Source organism: Orycteropus afer, unplaced genomic scaffold (assembly GCF_000298275.1).
Source record: "Orycteropus afer afer isolate SDZICR_OR568_19922 unplaced genomic scaffold, OryAfe1.0 scaffold00013, whole genome shotgun sequence".
NCBI lineage: Eukaryota > Metazoa > Chordata > Mammalia > Tubulidentata > Orycteropodidae > Orycteropus > Orycteropus afer.
Window position 1 is genome coordinate 19,217,799 of NW_006921600.1, and position 27,310 is coordinate 19,245,108.

Consider the following 27,310-nt stretch of genomic DNA (forward strand, 5'->3'; position numbering starts at 1 on the left):
TAAATCCTTACAGAAGCAGACTGCCTTATCTTTCTCCTGCGATTCATGAGTTCGAAATACTGATATTCTGGTCAGCAATGCTTTAACCACAGTGCTACCAGAGCTCCTTGGAGCCAGTAGAAGAATGACTAACAGAGACCCACCAGCTAGAAAGAGCAGAAGCCACAGGCACTTCATGGTCAAAGACAAGGACTGGGCAGTAAATGATCATGACAGTCTCTAAAACCAGCTTTCACACTGGCCACTTCTAAACTCCTAACCAACCAATCACTTGCCGTGGAGTCAGTTGGGCTTCGTCGGGACTCCATGTGTTACAGAATAGGCCTGCACTCCATAAAGGGTTTAAGACTGTGATCTTTTCAGAAGGAAATCTCCAGGCCTTTCTTCCAAGGCACCTCTGGGCGGCTTTAAATCTACAACCTTTCATTTAATCTTTGAGTGCTTAAGCACTTGTGCCACCCAGGGACCTTCTAAACTCCTAAATTCCTCAATAAAAATAGATCCAGGAAGACCCCAGAGCACAAACAAAACAGAAACCACATGCATTGCCACTGAGTTGAGTCCAATTCATAGTGACCCTCTAGGACAGAGTAAGAACTGCCTTAGGGTTTCCCAAGCTGGAATCTTTACAGAAGCAGACCGGCACATCTTTCTCCCACAGAGCAGCTGGGAGGTTTGAACCACCAACCTTTTGGTTAGCAACTGAATTCTTTAACCACTGTGTCACCAGAACACAAAAGAGGGATGAAATGCAGATCTAGACAAGAAGAAGCAGCTGCTTCCCTTCTCCTAGGGGACTCCCCTCAGGCAAAGAGAAACCAGGATGCCAAACAAGAAAATGACTTGCAGCTGAGAGGGAGGGGAGGGAATGAGTATGACACAAAGCAAGTCAAATAAACACACTTGATGCCCTGAGTAGAGACCGGAGGGCTGAGCTCCAGAAGGCTAACGGGAAGCATGCCTGGTCTCCCTCACACCATTTGTTGTTGTTGTTGTTATGGGCCGTAGAGTCGGCCCCAACTCATAGTGACCCCTCCTTGGGTTTCCGAGGCAGTATCACTACAGAAGTAGGATTGCCCAACCTTTCTTCCGCAGAGTGGCTGGTGGGTTTGAACCACCAGCCTTCTGGTTAGCAGTCAAGTGCTTTAGCCATTATGCTACCAGAGCTCCTTTTAGAAGTCGCAGAAACACAGTTCCCCCTCAGCACCATGGCTGAAAGATCCAACTACTCCAGGGAGCTGGGACCTTGAGAGACTGTTCCCTGGCTACCACTCAGGATTAAATGAATGTCAGAGGAACCCTGGGGGCAAACCTATAAGCATCCCATCTCCTAGTTTCATTTTAGGTCCTCGGAATCTGTTCCTTGGGGTTGGAGAGGAGCACGATCTCCTTTTCTGTCCTTATGTCCCCAACTGACCTGAGTGGGACTGGGTGGACTGTGGCTCACGTGCTGCCAGTGTGTCCTGGCACCTGGCATGGCCCCAGAGGTGGCTGTCTGGAGAGGTTGAGGAAAGCCCAAACTCTATCCAGCTCCTGCCTTTGCTCAGGAAAGGAAATGGGCTACAAGTTCCCAGTAAGTTCGCTAGGGCCATTACCTTAGCTTCCAAAAATACTACTTTAGCTCTCAATCACAGCCTGTTACACATATCCCTTCCCAGCAAATCGCTCTTTTCTGTCCAAAACGCTGCTTTTGGGGAGCACCATTCCTGAAAATTTGGTGAACTGCAAAGGTGCAAGTGCTCACCTTGAATGAAGTTTCCCTTACACTGTTAGGCTAGGTGTTCTATCTGATTCTTCAGGCTCTTCAGGTAACTGGGAATCTCTTTGTTTCCCCTCTGGGACTCTTAGAATATCTCTATATACCAGCCACTCCTCGGAAGGAAGATGGTGCAATCTACTTCCGTAGTGATACTGCCTTGGAAACCCAAGGAGGGGTCGCTATGAGTCAGGTCCGACTCGACGGCATATAACAACAACAACAACATACTTTCAGTGAGGCCTTCCTTGAATTAAAATTCTGTGTCTGTCTACTTCCAGGAAACAATATGTAGCTGATAGTTGTTGTTAGTTGCCATTGAGTCAGCTTCGGCTCCTGGTGATGATGTTATAGATAACGGAATGAGTCATTACCAGGTCCTGTTCCATATTCATGATCTTTGATATGCTATAATCCATTGCTGTAACTATTGTGTCAGTCCATCTTATTGAGGGTTTCCCTTGTTTTCCTGACCCTTTACTTTACCAAACATAATGTCCTTTTCTAAGGATTGGTCTCTCTTATGACTTGTCCAAAGTAAGCAAGCCAAAATTTTTACCACCCTATGTAACTGATGGCTCCATTGGTTAATATTACATGCCAATGCATAGAAACCCCTCCTTGGGTTTCTGAGGCGGTATCTCTATGGAAGTAGATTGCCCAATCTTCCTTCTGAGGAATGGCTGGTAGATTTGAACCACCAGCCTTCTGGTTAGCGGTCAAATGCCTTAGGCACTACGCTACCAGAGCTCCTTGGTTAATGTACTACGCATCTGTAATTATTTCACATGTGACAAGGGTTCTCAAAGCAGCATCAACTGGGAACTTGTTCGAAATTCAGATGCATGGACTGCATCCCAGATTAAGCTAAAAATTGAGAACCACTGACATATGGCATCTCAATTGATTCTCACAGCAGCCCTGCAGTCTCAGATAATTCGTATTGGACATATGTGGTAACCAAGATGCTAAAAATTTAGTTTTTTGCCCAAGGCTACAGAGAACTCAGGCATCCAGAAAAGCTGAGTACAGTATGCTTTCTACAGAAAATCAGGACAAATTAGCATGTTTGTCTCCAGGGCCACAGCCACACTTGCAAACCTGACTTCATTCTGCCCCTCTGCTGTTGGTGATGGAGGTTTAGGGAACAGGTAGGTGTGGATGGCCTGCACAAATTCATGTAAACAGATGGAGAAACTGTCAGTAGTTCCATTTCCAGATTGAAAGCACATAATGTAAATCTGCCCACATCTTTCCAGAGGGCTGATGGACCAGTTCCATACTTGGGCTCCACAGTGAGGAACTGCTGTGCTGGAGTGAATGCAATAGAAAAATAAAACTATTAGTAGCTACTATTTATTGAGTGCTTATTATATATGCAAAGGTCCCTGAGTAGCACAAATGGCTTGTGCTTAATGAATAATCTAAGGTTGATGGTTCAAACCCACCTAGTGGAGCTATAGAAGAAAGGTCTGACAATCTGCTTCTGTAAGAATTACAGCCCAGAAAACCCTATGGAACAGTTCAACTCTGTAACACATGGCATCACTGTGGGTTGGAATCAAGTGGATGGCAATGGATTTATTAGTAGTAATAGTAGTAGTACACATGCAGTATTTTAAATATATTATTTAATCTTAGCAACTACCCTATGAAGTGCACTCTATTGCAGATCAATAAATTGAGGCATAGAAAAGTTAAGCAATTTTCCTATGATAAATAAATGCAGAAGTCAGGATTCAGAGTCAGTTTGCCAAGTTGGGCTTGATTGAAGTAGAGTCCTGAGATTCTGCATTCACGTACACATACATACGTGCGAAACATGCAGTAATAATATTAGCAACAATAGTTAATCCAGCTTATTGCCACTTACAACATACTTTCATATTCCTCTTTCATTCAATCTGAGGCTGTTAGGTATTACTGACATCATTTTATAGATGGGGAACCTGAATTTTAATCGACCATCTCCTGAACTCTTTTAAGATAGTGAGTCAGACATTTCTACTGCCCAGAGCATAGCAGATCTTTTGTTTGGCAGGGTGGGGAGTGGCGAGGGGGCAGGAATCCCTGTGTCCCTGGGCCGGATCAGGCTGTGACATGGTGTTAGTGAGCAGGTATGTGCGAAGTGTGTATGGCTTTCAGCTTTAAAAGCTCATCTCCCTCCATAACTAAGCCAGCTAGTGAGATGTAGATACATAAATATCTTCTTTACGCCCTGTCCCAGGGGAAAGATAGAACCAAATAAATCCGATTAGCTTCCCAGGATGTTGGCTGCTCTCTCTCTTTGAAGTCCAGTGGGTGAAGATAATACCATTTCCACATGGGAGAAGTCGTTTCAGAGGGCGAAGGGTCCCCAGCGCAGAATCCCGGCCAAACACAGCTGAACAGAGTGGGCACTGCACCCCAGAGCTTCTCGGGCTCCTCCGCCAGGGTCCCTGCCCCCCTGTAGCCATGTCTGCTTCGCCCCAGCTACCTCACCCCTGGGACATTCCCAAATAGGACAGCTACTCATCTTGATTTAACTAAGATTGCTGCTAACCAGGTGATCCTGGCTGCCAGTGGGCCTTAGGCAGAGGGAAGACGAAGATGACCTAAAGAAATTGTTCCTCCTCAGAAGACTATGAGGCTCAGGAGTAGCAATGAGTATTTTAAGAAAGCAGTCTCAACATTCTGCAAGGAAGAACGTATTACAATGTTTTGCTTTCTTGTTCCTAGTACAGAAACTGAAATTGTGTGTTCTTGTGCCTGTGTATCCCTGTGTGTGCATGTGTGTGCCCGTGTGTATGTGTGTGGTGTGTGTGTGCACGTGTGCACATGCATATTGAAGGAAGCAGACAGGTTGAAAGTGGCCTCATTGTATCCTGATGCAACCAATCACTTTCTGCAAGCCTCAGAGGTACTCAAATTCCAACAACTAGGCAGTATTTTGGCCTGTCAGCTCTCCTGAACCTCTCTTTAGTCAGCTCCCACTGCCATTTTCACCCAAGACTCTGCCCCCTATTGTACATTCACCAGAATCTTCTCTAAATCAAACGGCCTATATTTCCCCCTGTTTCATGAGTAGAGGGTGTTTCCAGGGCATCAACTGTTTCTTTCTTTTGCCCTAGAGATTAGAAAGGAAAATCCTACTCTGCCTGGCCTGAGAGAAACAGCCAAATAAACAAAAAAGGCATAAGACATCCTTTTCTACTGGGGCAAGCTGGGAATCTATTTAGGCATTTGGGAAGACTTTACTTATTATCTTTAAACTTAGTTCCAAAATGTCTGAAACAATAGTCTGTGGAAAATTTTTTTCTGAAGTTCTAGAATCTCTTAAAAAAAAAAACTCATAAGGGTACCCATAAAATCTCCTCATGATCCTCCAAGAATTCTGGGCTGAACTGGACCAAAAAAAAAAAAAAAAAAATGAGGATGGTGATCTCTAGATATCCATAGGGATGGTCAAAGTTAAAAGGATTCCACACATTACCTCCCAAAACCATCTCTTTAAGACTCTGCTACTGAAATTTGAATTTGTTCCCTGAACTCATTAAAGCTGAAAAACAACTGGTCATCATTTACAATCTATTAACTGACTCAGAGTCTGAAAATCTGCTCTCTTTCTCACACACACGCACACACACACATACATATCCCATTACGCTTCAGCCTTATTTCTAGTCTCAATTAAAACTCTAATCTATTAGACTCAATGAGGATTTTTCAAGTCACTTATAGGAAGTGGTATCTCCTTTTTCAGAGAATGGCTGGATTTCCTAAAAGTGGTGTTCATTTTTTATTTGTTTTGTTTTGTTTTTTTTTTGCTTGACTATAAATATACGAAAACCTCTGTCAGGAATGCCCACAGGGAAGGAAAGCAAAAGTGCAGTAAGAGCAAGTTTATGAGTCCGTAGCTTGAGTGACTGGCTCCTAAACAGGAGCCCATCTGTTCTGGGGTTCCTCATGGCACTGTTTCTAGTGGAAAACTTGCCTGTCTCAGTGTCTGCACATGCAGCTGGCCAACAGTCACAGGGATGGCCTCAGTGGCCCCACAGTTCCACCTAGGCCCTCCTAGATAGGGTTCTGTAGGAAACTTCCTCTGGAATCAATTTCTCATAAATCTTTAGGATCCGTAATGGATAAGACATGCCAGTTTAGTAATCATGCAACTCCAGATACAATGACTTTTTCCAACCCCAGCTTTGGGGAATCAAATGTCTTCTTAATCTGGTGATGTCCAGAAGGCTGGGTTGAACATTCATCTTTTAAAAAGTTGAGAATGATGGAGTTAGAAGGAAACATAGAGATCTTTAGTCTGTTGCTTTTTCTTACTTTCCATTTTCCTTTCCACGAACCAAGCCTACTATATGTATGGCACTAGGCTGAAGACTGAGGGTATGGGGAAGAATAAAATACAAGTTAATCCTCAAGGAGCTCACAGGCCAGTGAGGAAAAAAGCAAGTCGACAAGAAACTGCAGTTCTATGGGCTAAATGTGATCCTGGGAGAAGATGCGTAACACACCTGGAGGCGAGGACAGGGAAAAAAAGGGTCAAGAAAGGGACACTGAACTGAGTTTTGAAGGCCAATTCAGAGGTAATCATCTAAAAAAGGTTCAAGATAGGGGAGGGGCCAGGAGAAATAGAGAAGGTCTGAGGTAGGGAAGAGTGTTTCTGGCAGAGGAAAACAGCATGTGCAAAGGACCAGAAGTGGGTAAGTAAGGGAGATCCCAGTGCCCACTTGCCAGAGAGTCAACTCAGACTCATGGGGACACCATGTGGGCCACAGAGTACTGTGCTGCATAGGGTTTCCAAGGGCTGAGTTTTCAGAAGTCAAGCTCCAGGTCTTTCTTCCAAGGAGCCTCTGGGTGAACTCCAGTTGCTAACCTTTCAATTAACAGCTGAGCACATTAACCGTTTGAAACACCTAGTGACTCAAGCAAGGGAGATAGTACCCCAGAACTAAGCATAAATTCAGTATGGCTGGACAGTGAAGGCAAGAATAGTAAGGGTAAGGGGCCGGCAGGGGTTATGTCATGAAGGAGGGCTTGCAACTGAGACCAAGAGAAGAGAAGTGAGTGCTTAAGGCCATCCTGTGACTAAGAAGCCTACAGATTGCTCCCTTGCTCAATGCTGCCTATGTTATACAAGCTTTCTTAACAGGAGTCACAACTGTCCCATTCTTTGCAGAAAGTTATCAGTCCTGGCACCCAGGCCCTAAATGCCATTAGCACCTTCTGTGCTTTGGGAAGGAGCTCTGTTGGTACTGTGCCTAGGGCATTTGACTGCTAACCAGAAGGTTGGCAGATCAAACCCACTAGCAACTTCATGGAAGGAAGATGGGCAATCTACTTCCATAAAGATTTCCTGCCTTGGAAACCCAATGGGGGTTGCTATTAGTCAGAATCAACTTGATGGCAGTGGGATAGGGCATGCATTGGGACAACATCTACCCTATAAATTCCTCAAGACTTCCTCTGAGAACCACTGCCCTGGCTCAGAGAGGAGAGGAGAAAGGGAAACCTCCTCTAAGAATTTCCCTAGCGATAGGAAATTATTCCATGTGGAGGTGGTTTCCATGTCCTTGCTGTCAGAGGCAACCAGGTTCAATCTTCCCCATGGGAGAGGGAGAAAAAGGGCAACAGCCAATGGCAGAGACTGGAGCTGTGGGAGGTGGTAATTTGGCTTCCAGTAGAGAAGCAGCTTCTAGGAATAGAGCTGAGTAAAATCAATCTCCCTTTCTCACTTACTCTCTCTCTTGGTCCTTCTGATAGCCCCTCCCTACCAAGACTTTCTTTTTCGGGGGTTTTGTTTTCCAAAGCAACATGTCATTCATGCAGGGCCTGGTAATGAAATGAGATAAAAAGCCAGAGCAAGTGTTTAGAGCATTGCTGGGAGGGCTTGATCCACCTCCTGGAAAGCCCTGCGCAGTCGGAGCTAGGAAGCTGACGCTGCCGATAACAGGACACCTCTGGCATTGGACAATGCAAGGGCCAGAGTAACTGGAGCTGGGTAATGAGATGAAACCGAGAGGTGGGGGCTCCAGGGTGGGGGACAGCGATGCATGGAAGCTCTTTTATCCTGTGTCTCAGGAGATAAAAATCCACAGTGTGCCACATTGGTGTTTTAAAATTAATTCCTAAATTGCAGCATGCACACCAGATAGAGAATGACTTGTGGGATGGTGATGACAATATCCAAGCCCTAGGAGCTAAGAGATAGATTTCATTTTCCTGGCTGACTCCACGCAGTCCTTAAATGAGGTAATGTTCTCATGGGCAGCCCATCTGGACACAAGAGGGTCTGGCCTGGCATCCAGGTCTGGCCCTCACGCTGGCTCAGGTGAGTAGGAAGGTACAAGCCGAGAACAGATGGAGCATCTCTGTTTGCTCCCCCAGGACTGTCCCCAGCTAGTGGCCACAGAGGAGATCCTGATACCAGTTGGGGAGGTAAAGCCAATCACACTTAAGGCCCGAAACCTGCCCCAGCCTCAGTCCGGCCAGCGAGGCTATGAGTGCGTCCTCAGCATACAAGGAGCCATCCATCGAGTCCCTGCCCTGCGTTTCAACAGCTCCAGCGTCCAGTGCCAGAACAGTTCGGTAAGAGGACACAGGCTTGGACCCTGCTAGGAGCAGGGCTTTCTCTCACACCCATGGGAATGCCTATGCCTCAGCCTGGCCTACCCAAGCTTGTAGAATTTTCTGGGTCCACAGACTGACCCCCACATCCCAGGGACAGAAGAATGTGCAGGCACCACAGATCCCTCCGCCAGAGCAGAGAGGGTCATTGTTGTCAGAGGGGAACAAATGCCTTGAGGCTCCTTGTGACAGAAATTAAGAGCTTTATGTCCTTCCTTGAAGTTTCAAGAGCACCTCTTTGCCTTTGGTGAAACTTCAGCCAGAGAGTCATGCCCATATCCTGTCACCAGTTAGGATGTGACTAAACTGGAGGATGCTACCCAGGAGGTTCATGGGAGAAAAGACAAGTGGAAGCAGGATGGGATTAGGTGAAAGTGGAAGGCATAGAAGGAGGAAGTAGTGGATTTCAAGAGCAGCAAGGGTTAAACCAATCCTGAATGCCAGACAGAAAGCCATGAGGTGTTTAATTATAATACTAGCCCAGAAAAGATCTTTTTATCTGCCAAGTCCCTATCTCTGACTGTGGGGGGTCAGCTTGTGAGGAGGTGGGGGAGGGGGTGACGTGACAAAGGTGTTGAAGGAAGCTAATTCGCCTGGGAGAGATAAAGAGAATCTGGGCCTCTTATCAGGGAGCTGTCAGATTCCCGGGTCACAGGCATTTGATAGAATTTGTAATCGGTGGAAGGCCGCCAAGTGCAAGGGGAAGGCGGGATGAGAAAGGACAAGAACACAACAAAGAGAGGAAAGGCAGCAGGAAGGGCCAAGGGCAGGAGTGCTGACAGTGACATGCCCTCAAGAACTAAGTGGCCAGGGCTGGGCTAGTCCCCATGGAAGGGCTTCCCTGGGGTCTCCTTCATAGAGGTGCAGGAGGATGGACCACTGAGAGGAGCCATTTCTGAAGCCTGTGAAGGGCTTAAAAGTCCTCTATGGGGCCAACATGACAGAGGAAATTGATTCTCGGCTGCAGCATGAGGCCTTTCAGGGTAGGACTGATCAGATCTGTGCCCAGAAAGCTGTGAGCCTTTTCCTGAGTGGACTGCTGACCAAAGTTAGGCTCATGTGTAGAGAGAGGCCCACCACAGGGCCAGCAAACAAACAACTGTTTGTTGCAAGGTTCTGTTTATGGCTCTGTCCACAGAGCAGCAAGAAGTTTCTAGAAAGACTAAGCTTGCGCATGAAAAGATGAAAGCAGCCCATGGGAAGTTCCACCTTACAGACAGAAGGTGGGGACGCCAGAGGATAGAGAGGCTTGGGGAGGGGTGCTGGAAGGTTAGAGAAGATACCTTGGGAAGGTGGATCTGAGCTGAAGGGGAAAAATAAGGATGAGATAAAAGGATAGAGGTTTAGGGAGGAGGCATTCCTTAGGAGACATGGACTGAACAAAGACACAGAGAGGACCTTAGCAGATATGTTTGGACAGACAGGTAGATTGAGAGAGTACTAGATGAGAAGGTTGGGGAAGTGAGTTTGCATTAGATTATAGAAGGTCCTGCATGTCAGGCTCAAGGGTTTGGGCTGGATCCTGGTGACATTAGTGACTGGGCATCAGAGGACAAGCACCATAGGGGTAATTTGAGCAGCACATGGTATTCTTCCTTGCTCCTTTCTTGATCCAGGAGGGAACCAGAGTCCTTAGTTTCTTTTCTGCTGTCGTGCTGGTCCCCAAAATGTCAGAAGCATCGCTGACCCCCATGATAGAGCTTCACGGGCCATGTGTCTCTGCCTCTCTCCCCACAGTACCAGTACGACGGGATGGACATCAGCAACCTGGCCGTGGACTTTGCCGTGGTGTGGAATGGCAATTTCATCATCGACAACCCTCAGGACCTAAAAGGTAAGTGGCTACTTCTGGGTAGTGTTTTGATCTTTTCTTGACCCTGGAAAAGACTGGGGCTGGAGCGATCAGAGCTGGCAGCCTCTGTGCTGTGAATAATATACTCCCTCTGTCAGCGGAACTCTTCAGAGGATCCTAAAGCAACATTTGGAGCCATCAAAGGAGTCCTGTTGGGAGGCCTGTTTTATTACAACCAGAGCATCCGCCTGGTGGCTGCCGGCTCATCCACGTTATTCTTTGGCTCCTGGAGGCTTTGATATATCCGTGGAAACTGACCTAGGAGAACAGCAGGCAGGGAAGTCCTGGAAGTGGAGATATTGTTTCTAGTCAGGCTCTTGTTCCCCTGTTCTTGGCCCCAGTCACTGCACAAAAAAGGTTAATGAGGCTGCTCTCCTGGTCCTGAGGTGAATGGGAGGGATCAGCCAGCCAACTCAAGCTCACATCTGGAGCAAAGAAGTTCAGGAAGGGGAGCTGGGCTGAAAGAGAAGAGGGCATTCCATGAGGGCAACCTTCACTCATCATCCTAGAAAACCAGGTTGAGCTCCTCCTCTGTGCCTGGTGGGCACTAACCTCAATGCTACCAACACCATGATCCCACCCATACTCTCAAGCATAACCAATAATTCAGATTTGATGGTCTAGGCACTCTGTAAGTGATCTATCTGAAAGTATTTTACTTAACACAACAACTCTGAGAGACATGTCTTATTACTATTCTCATGTCATAGATGAGGAGACCGAGACTCAAAGAGGTTAAGAAATGTGCCAAGAGTCAGAGAGTAAGAGAAGAACCAGGATTTGAGCCAAGCCAGCCTCATTTCAGAGCCCATCACATCACGTGCTGCTGCTGAGGCCCCAGACTTAATCCCTAACTCCATCCCACCCACCCCTATCCAAGTGAGAACCATATAGGTTACCATTTTCAAGAAAGTAGGGTTGTCACAAGCCTCTCCTTCAGCCTGAGGATAACTCCATGGGCATAGACACAGGGATAAAGTTTGCAAGAAAGTCTGCAAGCCCCTATCTATGGGGCTGCAGCTCCATGTCCCAGATACTGCCTCTAAAGTTGAAGCTACTGAGGCTGGATAAAAGAAACGAGCCAGGGAGATTTTTTTCTTTTTATATCTCCTCATACCCAGGCCAAATTTCTTCTCTGCTAAGAGAGATGAGACATTTCTCCTACTGAGGCTCTGGGCTTAGTTCCCAGAGGTTGCCATTGTACCTGGAGCTTAGAGAAAAACAGCCACATCCAATCTGTCACATCAGAAACCTCATGGATAGCTCTTGACGGCTTTTAAGAAGCTCTCTGAGTGCTTAGGCAGCGTTGTCTTCACGTTTGTATAATACCCAGAACCTGAGTACAGGCATACCTCAGAGGTATTGGTTCCGTTCCAGACCACCATAATAAAGCTAATATTGTGATAAATCAAGTCATACACATATTTTGTTTTCTCAGTGCATATAAAAGGCGTGTTTATACTGTACTATAGTCTATTAAGTGTGCAATAACATTATGAAAAAGTTTGAAATATTGTGAGAATTACCAAAATGTGACACAGAGACACAATGTGAACACATGCTGTTGGTAAAATGGCACCAATAGACTTGCTTGGACGCAGCCTTGCCACAAAATTTGTGAAACATGCAATATTTGCAAAGCACAATAAAGCGAAGCACAATAAAACAGGGTGTGCCTGTACTACCAAGGGCTATGCACTATGCTGGATAGATAAGGCATGGAGATTAAATGCTCAGGTTCTAGAATCCAACAGACCAGGGTTCAAATCCTTGCTTTTACACTTACAGCTGTGTAAACTTGGAGAGATCATCTCCCTACATCCTAGTTTCCTTATCTGTGAAATGGAAAGATGGATGCCCACCTCACTGGGACATCATGAAGAACGGATAAAGTAATGGATATGCATTATTTGGCACATGTTGATAAGTGGTTGGTGTGTCCTTATTAATTTAAGATTGCCAGATTCTTGTCCTCTACCTTAAGAAGCCATAGGCTTGAGGATATTTAAATATAGTCTTTGGAGCTACAGCTGAGAGATGTTTGGCAGAGCAGAAGAAAAGGATAAAATCCTATGGATGGATAAAAATTCACCTATCCCTGCAGCATGTACCTGGCCTCCAGCAGAGGCCCAACATCCAGTCCTGAAAGCTTATGTATGCTTGACCAGAATAATGACTTTCTGAGTATTTTGTTTCTGGTGTCACACTACTTGGGACTCAGAGTTTAAAACACCAATAAGCAAGGAAGTAAGCCCCAGGCTAGCAGACATAGTCACATTATTGGCCTGGTGAGGGCTTTCAGTCAGTAAAAGACAGAAGCAAAGTCCATGGGTTTGCACACTCCAAATGTGATCTGTAAGGAGCCAGTTTGTCCTTTCTGGGGCATCCTCTCTATCTATAGGGACCATGAACACGACAGTGGCAACCTTCTTTCCTTGTCAGCCCTGCTTCCCATACTGCCAGCTGCCTGACCTCTCTTTAAGCCCAAGCTGACTCCTCTCCCAAAACTAAAAACCAATTTGTATTGAGTCCATGCCAATTCATGGCTACCTACTCCTGGTGTGTCAGAATAGAACTGTGCTCCATAGGGTTTTCAACAGCTGTGGTTTTTCAGAAGTAGATTGCCAGGCCTTTCTTCTGAGGTGCCTATGGATGGACTGGAACCTCCATTCTTTCCCTTAGTAGCTAAGTGCTTAATTGTCTGTGCGAACCAGGCACTCCTCTTCTAGACCCCTGCCATTTCCAGCATGTCAGACAAGCTTCCTCTATCTTCTCTGATCCCCTATCTCACAGCATAGAGAGTTGGAGTCTCAGGATCCCATAGTCAACTCTGAAAGTTGTTAAATTTCTCTTGGAGCTGCATCTTTACCTGCAATGGGGAAATTAGCCCTGTTTCTTGCAAGAAGGGCCAGATGTGAGAGTAAAGCAGCAACATAAGAGTGTAGTGTGAGTGCAAAGAAAAGATAATCACTGTGTACAGAACATTGAATGTATAACAGGCATTGTGCCTAACCAGTTAATGTAGAATGTCACATTCAAACCTCACAACAAACAATTACCAGCCCCATTTTCTAGATTAGGTAAACGAGGCTCAAGGAGGTTAAATAATTTGCTAGGAAGCAGTAAGCCACAATTAAAGCCCTGATCTGATTCCATCTTGAGCCAGAACTTCTATATAATATTCTTTTCTGTAGTGCCTTTAAACGACCACCAAGAGGCTCAATTTGTTATTAATTCCCTATCAATTATTCTTGTAATGTTAATGGTGATCAGTGATATTACCCATGATTGGAGACGGTTTCCATCATGCCTACAAGAAGAGGGTGAATCATGAGAAGCCCTCCCTGATGCCATCTGTGACTGTCCCTTCTCTTTGCAGTCCACCTTTACAAGTGTGCAGCCCAGCGGGAGAGCTGTGGCCTCTGCCTGAAGGCCGACCGGAAGTTTGAATGCGGCTGGTGCAGCGGTGAGCGCAGATGCACCCTCCACCAGCACTGTACCAGCCCCTCCAGCCCCTGGCTCGACTGGTCCAGCCACAACGTCAAGTGCTCCAATCCCCAGATCACTGAGGTGAGTCATCCAAGTTCCCAGAGCAAGAGGAGATAGCCAGAAGCTGACCTTAGAACAAGGAGAGAGGAGAGCACCATGCGCCTTTGTGGAAGATGCATGTAATGTGAGGGTAGAGAAGGGCTCTTGTATGTGGCTCAGTAGCTTGTGCTCAGATGTAAGCGACAAGGACACAGAAGTGCATCTGCGTGCCTATGCCTGCATGTGCGTGTGCGTGTGTGTGTGTGTGTGTATCTGTGCACATGCACACCACACAGGGACATGGAGCCAGCCCGGTCTCCCAGCCAGGCTGGATAAGCCAGGTGGGGATGAGAAATTTGCTCCATGGTGGGTGAACATTTCAGAAAGCAGATTTAGCTTTTCTCAGCAGAAATGTGATTTGGGGAGCTGCAATTAGCTCAGAGTGGCAAAGCTGAAAACAGAAGAGGAAAGTCAAGACAGGCACTGCATTAGCCACCATGCCATTTCTCAGGGTTTACTCTAAGCTCCCATTTGTTTGTTCATTTTAATGGAAAGAAATAGGTAATTAATTATCCTTGGGGAAAAAATGATGTTTCCTAAATAGCAAATTGCAAAGGAAGATGAATAGATGATGTCGATGAAACTGCAGCTGCTTGGCTTTGAATGACTTGAGAGAGGAATAGTTGTATTTAACTTTGGTTGCACTGTACGCTCATCACTCTTTATGGCTCCCTATTCACCAGCTGTCATTTGTGCTTTGAGATGAATCACACATTCCTTACAGTGACTAGGAATAAAGGCCGGGCTAGGTACCACTGTGGTTGGCATGTTTGAGAAAGTAGAGGAGCTGCTCCTTTCTGCCTCCTCTCTAAGTGGATGCACTATCCCTTTCCCTGCCTCATTTTCCCTACTGGCCAACAAAAGCAACCTTGGTTCTCATCTGTGATACACAGTACTTCTAAAGCATTCCTGAAATCATATCAAAACAAATAAAAAAAAAAAAACCCTCAAGATCAAATGAGCATCGTCCACATGTACCTGGTAGATGGGTTATTTGAAGAGAAGCTTGTATGCACTCACTGTGCTATGCTGAGCACCACCTCATTTCACCTTCACAGCAACCCTGGGAACTAAGTATATTCATCTCCATTTTACAGGTGAAGAAAATGAGGTTCAGAGAAACTGAGTAACGTGCCCAAGGTCACACAGCTAATAAGTGGCAGAGCCAGTAATGGAGCTCAGATTTATTTCATTATAAGACCATTTTTAAATTCTCCACAATTTGCCCAAATAACATAAAATATCTTTCCTTCATATCCAAACCTGAGTCGAGGCCGACTCAATGGCATACAACAACAAATGCTAAAAAGGAAAAAACCAAACCCACTGCCATCAAGTTGATTCCAACTTATGACCCTTTTTAGGTTTCCAAGGCAATAAATCTTTGCAAAAGTAGATTGCCCAGTCTTCTTTCCATGGAGTGGCTGGTGGGTTTGAACCACCAACCTTCTGGTTAGCAGTCAAATGCCTTAGGCACTATGCCACCAGAGCTCCTTATAGGAGTGCCTGGGTGGTGCACTCCAAAAGGTTGGAGGTTCGAGTCTACTCAGAGGTACCTGAGAAGAAAGACCTGGCTACCTACTTCTAAAAAATCATCCCCTAAAAATCCTTTGGAGCACAGTTCTCTGACACACATGGGGTAACCATAAGTTGGAATCAACTCCATGGCAACTGTTTGTTGTTGTTGTTGTTGTTTTTTACTATAGGCACGATGGATGCAAATCCATATGTTCCTGTATCCTTGGGAAAGTGCAGCACTATGGAAGAGTATGTATACATTCCACACTCATCTGAGTAGGAAGGTGTTACAAGGGTGTAGACATTCCCCTCAGAGATGGGGCTTCCTTATCTCACTGTACTCTTTGATGTGCCAGTGCAACTACTGACTTGTCCCCTGTCCTCTATCTTTATCTTGCCGTAAGAGAATGCTCACAGGGGCTGCTGCTGGTGCCCCCGCCCCTGCCCTGAGACAGCTATTTCCCTAAGCTGCTTAGGGCTCCGTGTCTTCTCTCTAATTCTAGTGATTTCTGGCACCTGCTGCCTTAAGAACATGCAGTTGGGGGCAGATTACCCAATAAACAAGATAAGTACAGGCTTACTTGTGCTTACTTAGTAATATATAGTGAACAATTTCACATGGATTTCAAAGATGTGGTGAAAAACATGTGAAACAGTTCACTACAAATTAGTAAGCAAGCACAAGTAAGCCTGTGCTCACCTTGCTTACTAGGGACTTCGTCCCTATTAGAGATTGTAAATTGGAAAAGAGGCTTTGATTCTGTAGGAAAGTGCTGTGGGCTTGGGAGAGAGATAGATGTCAGCCATACCTAGAAGCAGAATTTTTGATGTGGTGGAAAAATATGAAATTGTTCACTACAGATTAGTAAGTAAGCACAAGTCAGCTGTGTTTACTTTGCTTATTGGATAATCCTACACTGTGCATGGTTCTGTAATGCTTGTTGTAGCAGTTGTCAGCCTCTGCACCCCTGTGCAGTAATATTGTTGTTGTTGTTATGGGCCCTTGAGTTGGACCCAACCCATAGTGACCCCTCCTTGGGTTTCTGAGGCAGTATCACTACGGAAGTAGATTGCCCTTCTGAGGAGTGACTGATGGGTTTGAACCGCCAGCCTTCTGGTTAGCAGTCAAGTACCTTAGGCACTACGGTACAGAGCTCCTTAAAAACTCTGTTGTTTGCCATCAAGTTGGACCCAACTCATAGTGACCCCTCTTTTTCTGAGGAGGTGTTACTACAGAAGTAGATTGCCCAACCTTCCTTCCAAATAGTGGCTGGTGGGTTTGAACCATCAGCCTTCTGGTTAGCAGTCAAGTGCCTTAGGCACCATGCTACCAGAGCTCCTAATCTGTAGTATGGTGGATCTTAAATTAAGCAAGTGCTTGCCCTTATCAGCAGGAGCTCTGGTGGTGCAGTGCTAAGGCTTTTGACTGCTAACCAAAAGTCCCATGGTTCAAACCCACTGGCCACTCTGAGGAAGAAGACTAAGCAATCTACTGCTGTAGGGAAACCCAAGGAGGGGCTGACTCAATGGCAGTGAGTTTGGTTTTTTGGTGGTTTTGCTGCCATCAGCACCTCCCACCTCCACTAACCCCAGCTGCTGCATCTCTGATGCTTTGCTTCAACAGGCTGGGGCTCCTTCCCAGACAGAAGGCAGGCTTCTCACTAGGGAAGCTCTGCCTTGGCTCTGCTCACTGACCAGGGACTGACAGGCTGCTCTGTTCACAGAGGACACCCAAGCTACACTGAGGCTAATTAACCCCCTGAGGTAATTAGGCTGTAATTGATTTTCCCAGTGAACATATCAGCAGGAGCCTGACGCCCCTAGCAGTGGTGTGTTCTGCTGGTGTTTTTCAAGTTAGAGACAGTTGAGAAATGAAAGAACATCTTCGGGGAGAGACAAATCCAAGCCACGTCCCAAGCCACTCAGGAGGACACGTTGTAGGGAGTGTCCAGATCGGGAACTTTGCAAGAACTTCTTGTTCAGTATTATCTGGAACCACTTTCTTTTGTTTTGCACATTCTTCTCCAGCATATCCTCCTTTCCCTGTAAAAGTCATTTAAAAAAAAAAAAAAAAAACTTTTAATTTTTTAAAATAATTTCACACTTATAAAAAGGTACAAAAATAGTACAAAGAACGTTCATTACCCTTCACCCGGATGCTCCAAAATTAACATCTTACATAACCACAGTACAATTATCAAAATTAGGAAATTAGCATTGATACAATACAACCATCTAATATACGTGCCTTATTCACGTTTTGCTGATTGTCCCACGGATGTCCTTGCTCTGCTCCCAGATCCTATCCAAGATCACATTATATTTCACTGCTATATTGTCTTAGTCTTTTAATCCTCTGTCTTCCTTTGTCTTTCATGACCTTGACACGTTTGAAGATTTCAGGGAGTTATGTTACAGAATGTTCCTCAGTTATGAGTTCTGGTGGTGCAGTGGCTAAGGTATTTGGCTGCTAACCAAAAGATCAGCAATTGGAACCCACCAGCCACTCCACAGGTGAAGAATGAGGCAGTCAACTTTCGTAACCTTGGAAACCTTACTGGGCAGTTCTACTCTGTCCTGTATGGTTGCTATGAGTCCATATCAACTCAATGGCAGTGGGATTTTTTTTTGTCTCTCAGTTTGGGTTTGCCTGATGTTTCCTCGTATTAAATTCAGTTTACGTGTTTTTTGCAAGAAGCACTAAAAAAAATATTAGGTATATGTCAAAAGGGCCCCAATTCCCAATGGCCAAATGTTGGGTAATAGGAACAAAACAATAATGATAATTATTGCCTAAGGCATTTGACTGCTAACCAGAAGGCTGGCAGTTCAAACCTACCAGCCACTCCTTGGAAGGAAGTTTGGGCAATCTACTTCCATAGAGATACCACTTTGGAAACCCAAGGAGGGGTCGCTATGAGTCAGATCTGACTAGCGGGCAATGAGTTTGGTTTTCAGTTTTTTGGTATAACTCATAGAACATAAATAAATAAATTTTAAAAAAGAGCTCTTCTTTACACTAGAATTCCAACTACAAAACATGAAAATAGAAAATCACCCTTTGGTAGCCTTCAAAGTAACAATTGTTTGAGGCGAGAATGATCAATGGATGCTCAAATTAGTGGGAGAAGGTATGATGGGAAGCAAGATATTTACATCCTCTCTCAAAAAGTATTTCTCCACAAGATAAACTTAAGAGTTATAACAGATAAAAATAGAAGCTTTACCATGAAGAAACCTGGGAGACACCACCTTAACCAGGTGATCAACACCATCACAACCGGGAAAAGGCAAGCTCGTGTGCCTCCTGACAGGATGCACTGAAAAGGGCAGGCACGACAATATTTTAGTAGTAGTAGTAGTAGTAAAATTGTACCTCCCTGTACCTCTCTCTGTCTTCCTCTTCCTCAATGCCACTGTGTTGATCATTCACTTTTGGTACATTACCCTCCCCTTTACCCAAATCAATACTTGTATCTACCTATCATATTTCTATATACCATATTTCTATGGCCTTTTTTTTTTTTTTTTGCCAAAAATGCATAATCTGTTGAGAGTTACTTTTTTGTTGTTACTGTTTAAAGTTACTTTTAAGAAGAATCAACTCATTGCTTTTGTTCAGCTTTCTCAACTAATTCCTTAGCATTGGCATACATCTTTTTTTAAACTGTTATACTTGAATACTTTGTGTAACTGTATATAAAAACTAATATAACACATATGCCAACTTGATATTTTCTCCTGTACAATTCTTGACCACTTACATTAATGCCAATATCCATTGCCAAATTGCCACCACCATCAACAAAGGCTCACTAATGAATTAGCACTAACAAAATGGTAAAAATCACTGGTAACATTTGGTCTTTGTATACATGTGTCTATTCTAGCCACTTCACGTGAGTGAAATCCTTTTCTTAAACTGGGTTAAATCATCAGAATTCTGTGCAGTATCCTGCTCACCCTTTTACACACATACTCTTTTTATCTAGGCCTTATCTTCAAAATGTGTTACCCCCATCAGTGTAAGCCCATAAACTAACAAAAGCCATTTGCTACCCAGATCCTTCTTGGGTGGTGAAAAGAAGATTCTGTGATGACCTGTGAAGGCTGCTAGAGGTGGCAGAATTTTCAATCCTGGAAATAGTTGGGGGCTAGAATCGGGGCTGTCCCACCTAGGATCAGGAAAATAAAGAAGATGATCTCAAATAAGTCCTACTTTAGCAAAAGGAGTAGGCTAAAGCTTAGTTGGATGAACAGCTGTTCATCCCATTCCTTAACCCCCCAGCCCCCTGTCTCTATGGCAACCAAGCCTAACCCTAGAGACCCATCTTTTATGGCAGCTTCAGGTAGGACAAGTTGTACAGCCTATTGAATTTCCCAGTTTGCATAAACTTTAGCTTAGGACCCCCTCAGGACTCACCGTCTGCTCCTTCTCAGGCGGCTCCTGGTGTGATAATGATGTTGTCCCCTGTGGGAAGCATCCCAGGCTGTTCCCATTCCAGCTGTCATCCTGGGCGTCTGTGCACATGTCACCTGTTCAACCCCAGGAACAGGAAAAGTGCAGAGAACTGGAAAGCCCATGAGATGCCTAGCCCACCACATTTCTGCTCTCCCCAGCCTGTGCTTCAGGACCTGCTGGGGCCTCAAAGAGGAGGATGCTGACTAAGAGCCACCCACTAGAATGGAAGGCACAAAGCAAAAACGTCCCAAGAAGCAATGAGCAGGCAGAACCCAGCAGGAAGGAGAGAAAACTGAATATGCTCTTATAAATATGAGGAGGGTAAAAGGACTTTGGAGCTAATATGGCAGAGGTCTCTACCCCAAGTAAGCATTCTGAGCAAAGAGGGAAGACATCATAATTCCAAAGAAGTTGATCCACACATTAAGCATATATTTAATAAGTGATTACTATATACCACGCATGGTGCTAGGCTTGGAAATTGTCACTTGGTTAAGTGAGTGCTGGGTGGAGAGGCAGGGACATAGCAGCCTCTCCCAGCATATCCCCAGGCTGTTTTTGAGCCTTGGCCACTTTGAAGAGGCTAGAAACTGTTTGCCCTGCAGGCCATTCTGCTTCTTCCAAAAGGTTTAGGATGGAAACTTCTAATTTACATACTCTGCAATTGTCACAGGTAAAGAAAGAGGACTCCAGCAGAGAGCTAGGCCTCCACAGCTAACCAGGAAACTAACCACAGGCCACAGGCATCAAAACAAACCAAACCTACTGCCATCGAGTTGTTCCAAGACAGTAAATCTTCACGGAAGTAGTTTGCCCAGTCTTCCTTCCATGGAGTGGCTGGTGGGTTTGAACCACCAACCTTCTGGTTTGCAGTCAGATGCCTTATGTACTGTGTTACCAGAAAGAGACTACTAATAAATAAATAAATAACGAAACCCATTGCAGTCATGTTGATTCAGACTCATGGTGACTACATGTGTTACAGAGTAGATCTGTTCCATACAACTGCTCCATAAGGTTTTCGTGGCTGAAATCTTCACGGAAACAGATCGCCAAACTTTTCTTTGGTGAAGAAACCAACAGTGCCGCTGGCTAGATTTGAACTGCCAACCTTTAGCTTAGTTGTTGTTAGGTGCTGTTGAGTTGGTTCTAACTCATAGCGACCCCGTGTATAACAAAACAAAGCACTGCCAGGTCCTGAACCATCCTCACAATCATTGCTGTGTTTGAGCCCATTGTTGCAGCCATTGTGTCAATGCATCTTATTCACGGACCCTGTGTTTTATCAAGCATGCTGTCCTTCTCCAGGGTCTGCTCCCTCCTGATAATATGTCCAAAGTACATGAGATGGAGTTTTATCATCATTGTTTCTGAGGAATATGCTGGGTGCTCTTCTTCCAAGAGAGATTTTTTTGTTCTTCTGGTAGCCCCTGGTATATTCAATATTCTTCACTAACACCATACTTCAGAGGCATCAATTCTTCTTTGTTCTTCCTTATTCATTGTCCCACTTTTGCATGCATATGTGGTGATTAAAGATACCATAGCTTGGATCAGGCACACCTTAGTCCTCAAAGTGACATCTTTGGTTTTTAACACTTTTGCAATAGATTGGCCCAGTTGTTGTTGTTGTTGTTGTTGTTTGCCATTGAGTCGGCCCCGACTCATAGCGACCCCTCCTTGGGTTTCCGAGGCAGTATCACTACGGAAGTAGGAATGCCCAACCTTCCTTCCGAGGAGTGGCTGGTGCGTTTGAACCGCCAGCCTTCTGGTTAGCAGTCAAGTGCCTTAGCCACTATGCTACCAGAGCTCCTGATTGGCCCAGTGCAATACACATTTGCTTTCTTGACTGCTGCTTTTGTGGGTGTTGATTGTGGATCCAAGTAAAATGAAGTCATTGACAACTTCAGTCTTTTCTCTGTTTATCATGATGTTGCTTATTGGTCTGGTTGTGAGGATTTCTGTTTTCTTTTTCTTGAGTTGTAATCCATACTGAAGGCTGTAGTCTTTGATCTTCAACAGTAAGTGCTTCAAGTTCTCTTCACTTTCAGCAAGAAAAGTTGTGTAATCTGCATATCATAGGTTGTTAATGAGTCTTCCTCCAATCCTAATTCCACATTCCTCTTCACACAGTCCAGCTTCTTAGCTTATTTGCTTAGCATACAGATTTAATAAATATGGGGAAAAGATACAACTCTGATGCACATCTTTCCTGATTTTAAACCATGTGGTATCCCCTTGTTCTGTTTGAACAACTGCCTCTTGGTCTCTGTACAGGTTCCTCATGAGCACAATTAAATGTTCTGGAAATTCCCATTCTTTGCAATGTTATCCACACAGTCAAAAGCTTTTGCATAGTTAATAAAACACATTATGACAAACTGACAGATGAGTGGTGATTAGATTAGTAGTCAAGTGCCACCCAGGAACCATGAATAAATTAGTCACAGTCTAATTGTGTTGTTGTTGTTATGTGTCGTCGAGTCGGACCCGACTCATAGCGACCCCTCCTTGGGTTTCCGAGGCAGTATCACTACAGAAGTAGATTGCCCCATCTTCCTTCCAAGGAATGGCTGGTGGGTTTGAACCGCCAGCCTTCTGGTTAGCAGTCAAGTGCCTTAGGCATTATGCTACCAGAGCTCCCTCTCAGTCTAATTCTAGGTATCTTAATAATAACAGCTTTTCTTTAATAAGACTGCTATGGATGAATCCTATGCCCTTTGCTTGTCCACTCCTCCCAACGATTCTGCAAGGTGGCTACTGTTATATTTATTTAAAAGTTTTGGGAAATAGGGCTTAGGAAAGGAAATAATTAGTAGCAGAGCAAAGATTCAAATTCAGGTCCTTCTGACTGCAGAATGCAGACTCACCCCACCACACCCTGCCACCTCCCTTGGTAAAAAGAATGGAGGGGCCTTCCTTGGCTATATACTCCCCCCCTCACCCCAAGTGTATTGAGAAAAACATCTGTTTCCAGGATCAGAATTCTCTGAGAAGATACTGGAAGACCCCAGATAAACTGGAAAGTTTGGCTATCCTTTGTTTTAAGCTTTAGAATAGACTATACCTGTCTTCCTAAAAATAGCAACCTAAAAATAACTCACTGCTTCGGAGTTAATGCCAACTCATAGTGAACCTGTAAGACAGAGTAGAATTATTCCATAGGGCTTCCAAGGCTGTAAATTTTTACAGAAGCAGACTGCCTCATCTTTCTCCCATGGTGTGGCTAGTGGGTTTGAAACACTGACCTTTACAGTTAGCAGCTGAGGACTTAACCACTGCACCACAAGGACTCCTAAAATAGTTAGATACATGCTTATTCTTACGAGTTTAAAAAAAGGGGATTGGGTGCGCATTTGCACTTAGTGCAATCACCTCTTCCGTGAGAAGTAGGTGTTACTTTAACTACAGGTGTTTCTTGAAGTACCAGACTCAGTTTGGTTGTTTTTGGCTATGTCAAACAATGGGATGATGACTATGTTTTAAGCTGAAAGCTGGAAGTTTCCTGCTAAATGCCTCTGAATTGTCAAGCAACTCAGCCTGATGAAGAGTCTAGAGGATGGGACACAAGGTGGTTCATGTATGCAGGCAAGAACAGAGATCAGGGAGCAGGAAAGGCAAAGCAGGTTGGAAATGGAGGGGCAAATCCCCAGAATTGGGATTCTCAGGTGAAACCTACCAGGAACCTACCAGCCTTTGAGTAGAATGTTCTAGTGTTTTTCTGAAGTCACCTGCCACATTGCCTACTAAGGCCATGATGATTTAAAGAATGGGGGCATGGGTTTTAGTATCGTCTTTCCTTTTACCACTGTGTAGTTTCTCTGCTGATGTTCCTGGGTGATGCAAACAGTTAACACATTTGGCTGCTAACGGAAAAGCTAGAGGTTCAAGTTCACCCAGAGATGTCTTGGAAGCAAGGCCTGTAGATCATCTTCCAAAAAATCAACCACTGAAAATCGTATGGAGCATAGTTCTATTCTGACGCGCAAGGAGTCAGGGTTGACTTGACTGGATTTTTAGCTTCTCTATTAATTAATTTTTCAATTTCAGTAACTTCCTCAATACCTCAACAGCCCACGCTTAGGGAATATGAATTCTCTTTAACATTATCTTAGGTGCGTGTAACTGGGAAAGCAAATCAATTGTAGAAAATCTTGTACATTGTTTTCTGAAATAAGTGGTTTTTGTTACTATGATAGTTTGAGATGATCCACTGCTCCTGCTTCCCTTTGCCCCTTACTTGCTCAAATAACTTAAAGTCAATTTTTTTTTTTTTTCCTGGATTCTCTCTGATGCAAATGCATTTGTAAAAACTGTTTGGGGAGCTGAGACATTTACAAGTATTTATCTGTAAGGCTGCAACCAACTCTCTGCAGAGAAGGCTGAAAGCTACCTGCCCAGGGCCAGAGCAACTCTGCTGCAAAGTTCCCAGCAAATAAATAAGTCAGTCCACCAGCTTCCTGGAGAAACAAGCTGGCACTCTGATCTCCCGTTCATTTATTTGCAGGCCTCATTAATATAACATCACTGCAACAAACAGCTAACGGGGGATGGTGTCAGGATGAATAATGGAGTTACTCTGCTGAGATAACAATTAGGTTTTGAATGTACGATCAGCTAAGACAGAGGCAGCAAGGATTCATGCCAGGCAGGAGAGCTGGCGCTGCCAATGCCATAGGTTCCTGCAGAGCTCGTCAGCTGGGCTCTAGCCTACTGTGAAGAGTTCCCACACAACATGCTCACACGTGCACACACACACATACACCCCATGAGTTGGAAAAGAATGTGATAGCTTGTTTCCTTGAACCCAAGGTGTCTTTGGGAGCCAGGTTGGGGTAGAAACTTGCAGGCAAGAAGTTGGCATCATTGCCCTCTAAAGTCAGGAAAACACTAAGCAACAGGGAAGGAGTAAGCGGCCTGGGTAGGTTTAGCTGACACACCCTCAACTTGTCCTCACTCCTGGTCCTGATTAGGGAGCTGCTCAGGGTAGCCCAATCTTGATCATAGGAGCTTTGCACACAGTGTGACCTCTCTTCACCTGCTCTGAGAGGTATGGGTGTAAGTCTCTCCCATAACCTCTTCCAAACCTAGTGCAGGGTCTTGACAGGCTGCAGGAGCCCATGGCAAGATCTGCCCAGACCCAGCCCAAGAGGCAGCCCAAGCCATGCTGGACAGCTTCCACATCAATTGCTTCCCCTGCACAGGTCAGGCTGTCTGCTTCTGCCAGAGTGCCCGCCAAGGACAATACCTAAAGACTCCATCGGCACAAGAGGCTTGTAAAAACACAGTCACTTTTCCTTTGGACATCAGCTAGCCTGACTTCTCTTGTGATTTCTTAATAATAATAACAAGAAAAATAATAGCTAGCATTGACTGAACCTTGTACCTTTTACCTATCATTACATTTATACCAGTTAATACCAGTTGCTCTCAACTCTGAATCTGGGCAAGCCCATGTGTGTCAGAGCAGAACTGTGCTTCACAGGGTTTTCAATGGCTGATATTTAGGAAGTAGACCACCAACCCTTTCTTCCAAGGCACTTCTGGGTGGACTCTAACTTCCAACATTTTCATTATCAGCCAAGCAACATTAACCATTTATACCACCAGGTACTCCAGCACTAAACTTAGTACCTTACATGTATTGTCTCATTTAGACCTCAGTGCAACTTTCATGAAGCAGGAGTTGTTTTTTTTTTTTTTAATCATTAACCCTATTTTACAGGTGCAGAAACTGAGGCACTGTGGGACAAGATAACTTTCTTAAAGTCATTTTGCTAGCAAATTTTGGAGTCAGGGTTTAACTCTCAGCTGCTTGACTCTAGAGCACATACATTTGAACAGTATATTATCCTTCATCTCTTTTCTGAGCTCACTCAGAACTCTGAATCTGTGGGGCTGGAAGAGGGAAAAAGCTGGCAGCAAGTTCTTCATTAATCCAACTGCAGAGATGGGAAGAAAGCCAGTAGTCCCCACTCCCAGCATCATTTATGGAGACTGGAACGTGTGCAGGAAGAGATGACACAGGGGCAAAGCCAAGGGGAAGTGCAGACACACAGTGGAGCAAGGGCACAGATGAGGAAGGGAAGAAAGATAGAGAGATGGAAGTACCATGAGTACAGGTGGTGACCAGCAAAGCTGACTTCACAGCTCCTTAGAAAGCATCAAGATACAGCCTTGGTAAGGGAAAGGTGCTGGGGGCCTAACCCAAGAACACTAAAGAGCAGGATGGGGCATGGGTTCTCAAGGTTGATAATCTAGGAGTCCGTCCCAGAGAAGGAGGATGGCCAACTCAGGCTTTGGAGTTAACACAGACCTGCCTGGGCTCTGCCACTCACCATGTAATTTGAGCAAGTTACTATACCTCTCTGGACACCATTCCCTCATCTCTAAAGTAGGAATGGTAACAATACCTCCTTCATAGCTTGTCTGATCCCTAAATGGGATAAAATATGTAAAGTCCTTAGTACAATGCCTGGCTCATATAAGCATATAAATGAAGAAACAGTAGCCACTGTTACCAGAATTTTTAATAACCTAGAGCTAACATGCTGCTTCTGCCATTTCTTCTGCTGTCTGTATTGCTGTTTGTTGTGTTGTCGAGTGATTTTGACTCATCGCAATCTTACAGGACAGAGTAGAACTGCCCCATAGAATTTTCTAGGCTGTACTCTTTACAGGAGCAGATCACCAGGTCTTTTCTCCCGTGATAACACCGGTAGGTTTGAACTGCCATCCTTTTTGGTTAGCAACCGAGCTCTTAACCATTGTACCACCAGAGTTCTTTGCTGTCTCTATTACCAGAGGATACATAGTACACACGGTTACTGCACTCAGCTGCTAACCAAAAGGTTGGAGGTTAAGCTTACCCAGAAAACCAAACCAAACTCACTGCCATCAAGTTGATTCCAACTCCTAGTGACCTCCACTGGGTTTCCAAGGCTTTAAATCTTTACAGAAACAGACTGCCTCATCTTTCTTCTGCAGAACAGCTAGTGGAACCACCAACCTTTTGGTTAACAGCCAGATGCCTTAACTACTATACCATGAGAGCGCCTTGAGCTAATCCAGAAGCACCTTGGAAAGAAGGCCTGAAGATCTCCTTCTGAAAAATCAATCATTAAAAACCCTCTGAGCAGAGTTGTCCTCTGACACACATGGGGTTGGCATGAGTTGAATTCCACTTGACGACAACTGGCTTTGTAGCCGGCCAGTGGAAGAGGGGATCTCTAAGACAGAAGCTGGGTTTTATGAGGCTTCCTGCCAAGCTCCTCTGCTCCTTAACCTTCTACCCTATAGGAACTCCCAGCTCTGCCTCTCCAAGGCTCTGCCTAAATCCCTGCCTGAGTATGACCCTAGATGTGGCCAGGGCAGCCCAGCCCACCTGGGCGCTCCCCAGACTGCCAAGTGCCAGGCCCTCCAGGGTCTACCACTCTGCCCCCTCAGGCTGCCTTTGGATCTCCCCAGCTGTAATTAATTGGCTGCATCTGCTCTCGCCCTTGGGTGGCTTTATGGC

At 45.0% G+C, this 27,310-nt stretch overlaps 1 protein-coding gene across 1 annotated transcript in view; it reads left to right on the forward strand.

Annotated features, from left to right (window-relative positions):
* PLXNA2 (plexin A2) overlaps nucleotides 1-27,310 on the forward strand; it is a 249,759-nt gene that overhangs the window by 171,944 nt on the left and 50,505 nt on the right. The window contains exons 9-11 of the mRNA XM_007953098.2: nucleotides 8,135-8,335; nucleotides 10,112-10,208; nucleotides 13,606-13,796. Coding sequence (XP_007951289.2) covers nucleotides 8,135-8,335; nucleotides 10,112-10,208; nucleotides 13,606-13,796 — 489 coding nt within the window. The remainder of the gene's footprint in view (nucleotides 1-8,134; nucleotides 8,336-10,111; nucleotides 10,209-13,605; nucleotides 13,797-27,310) is intronic.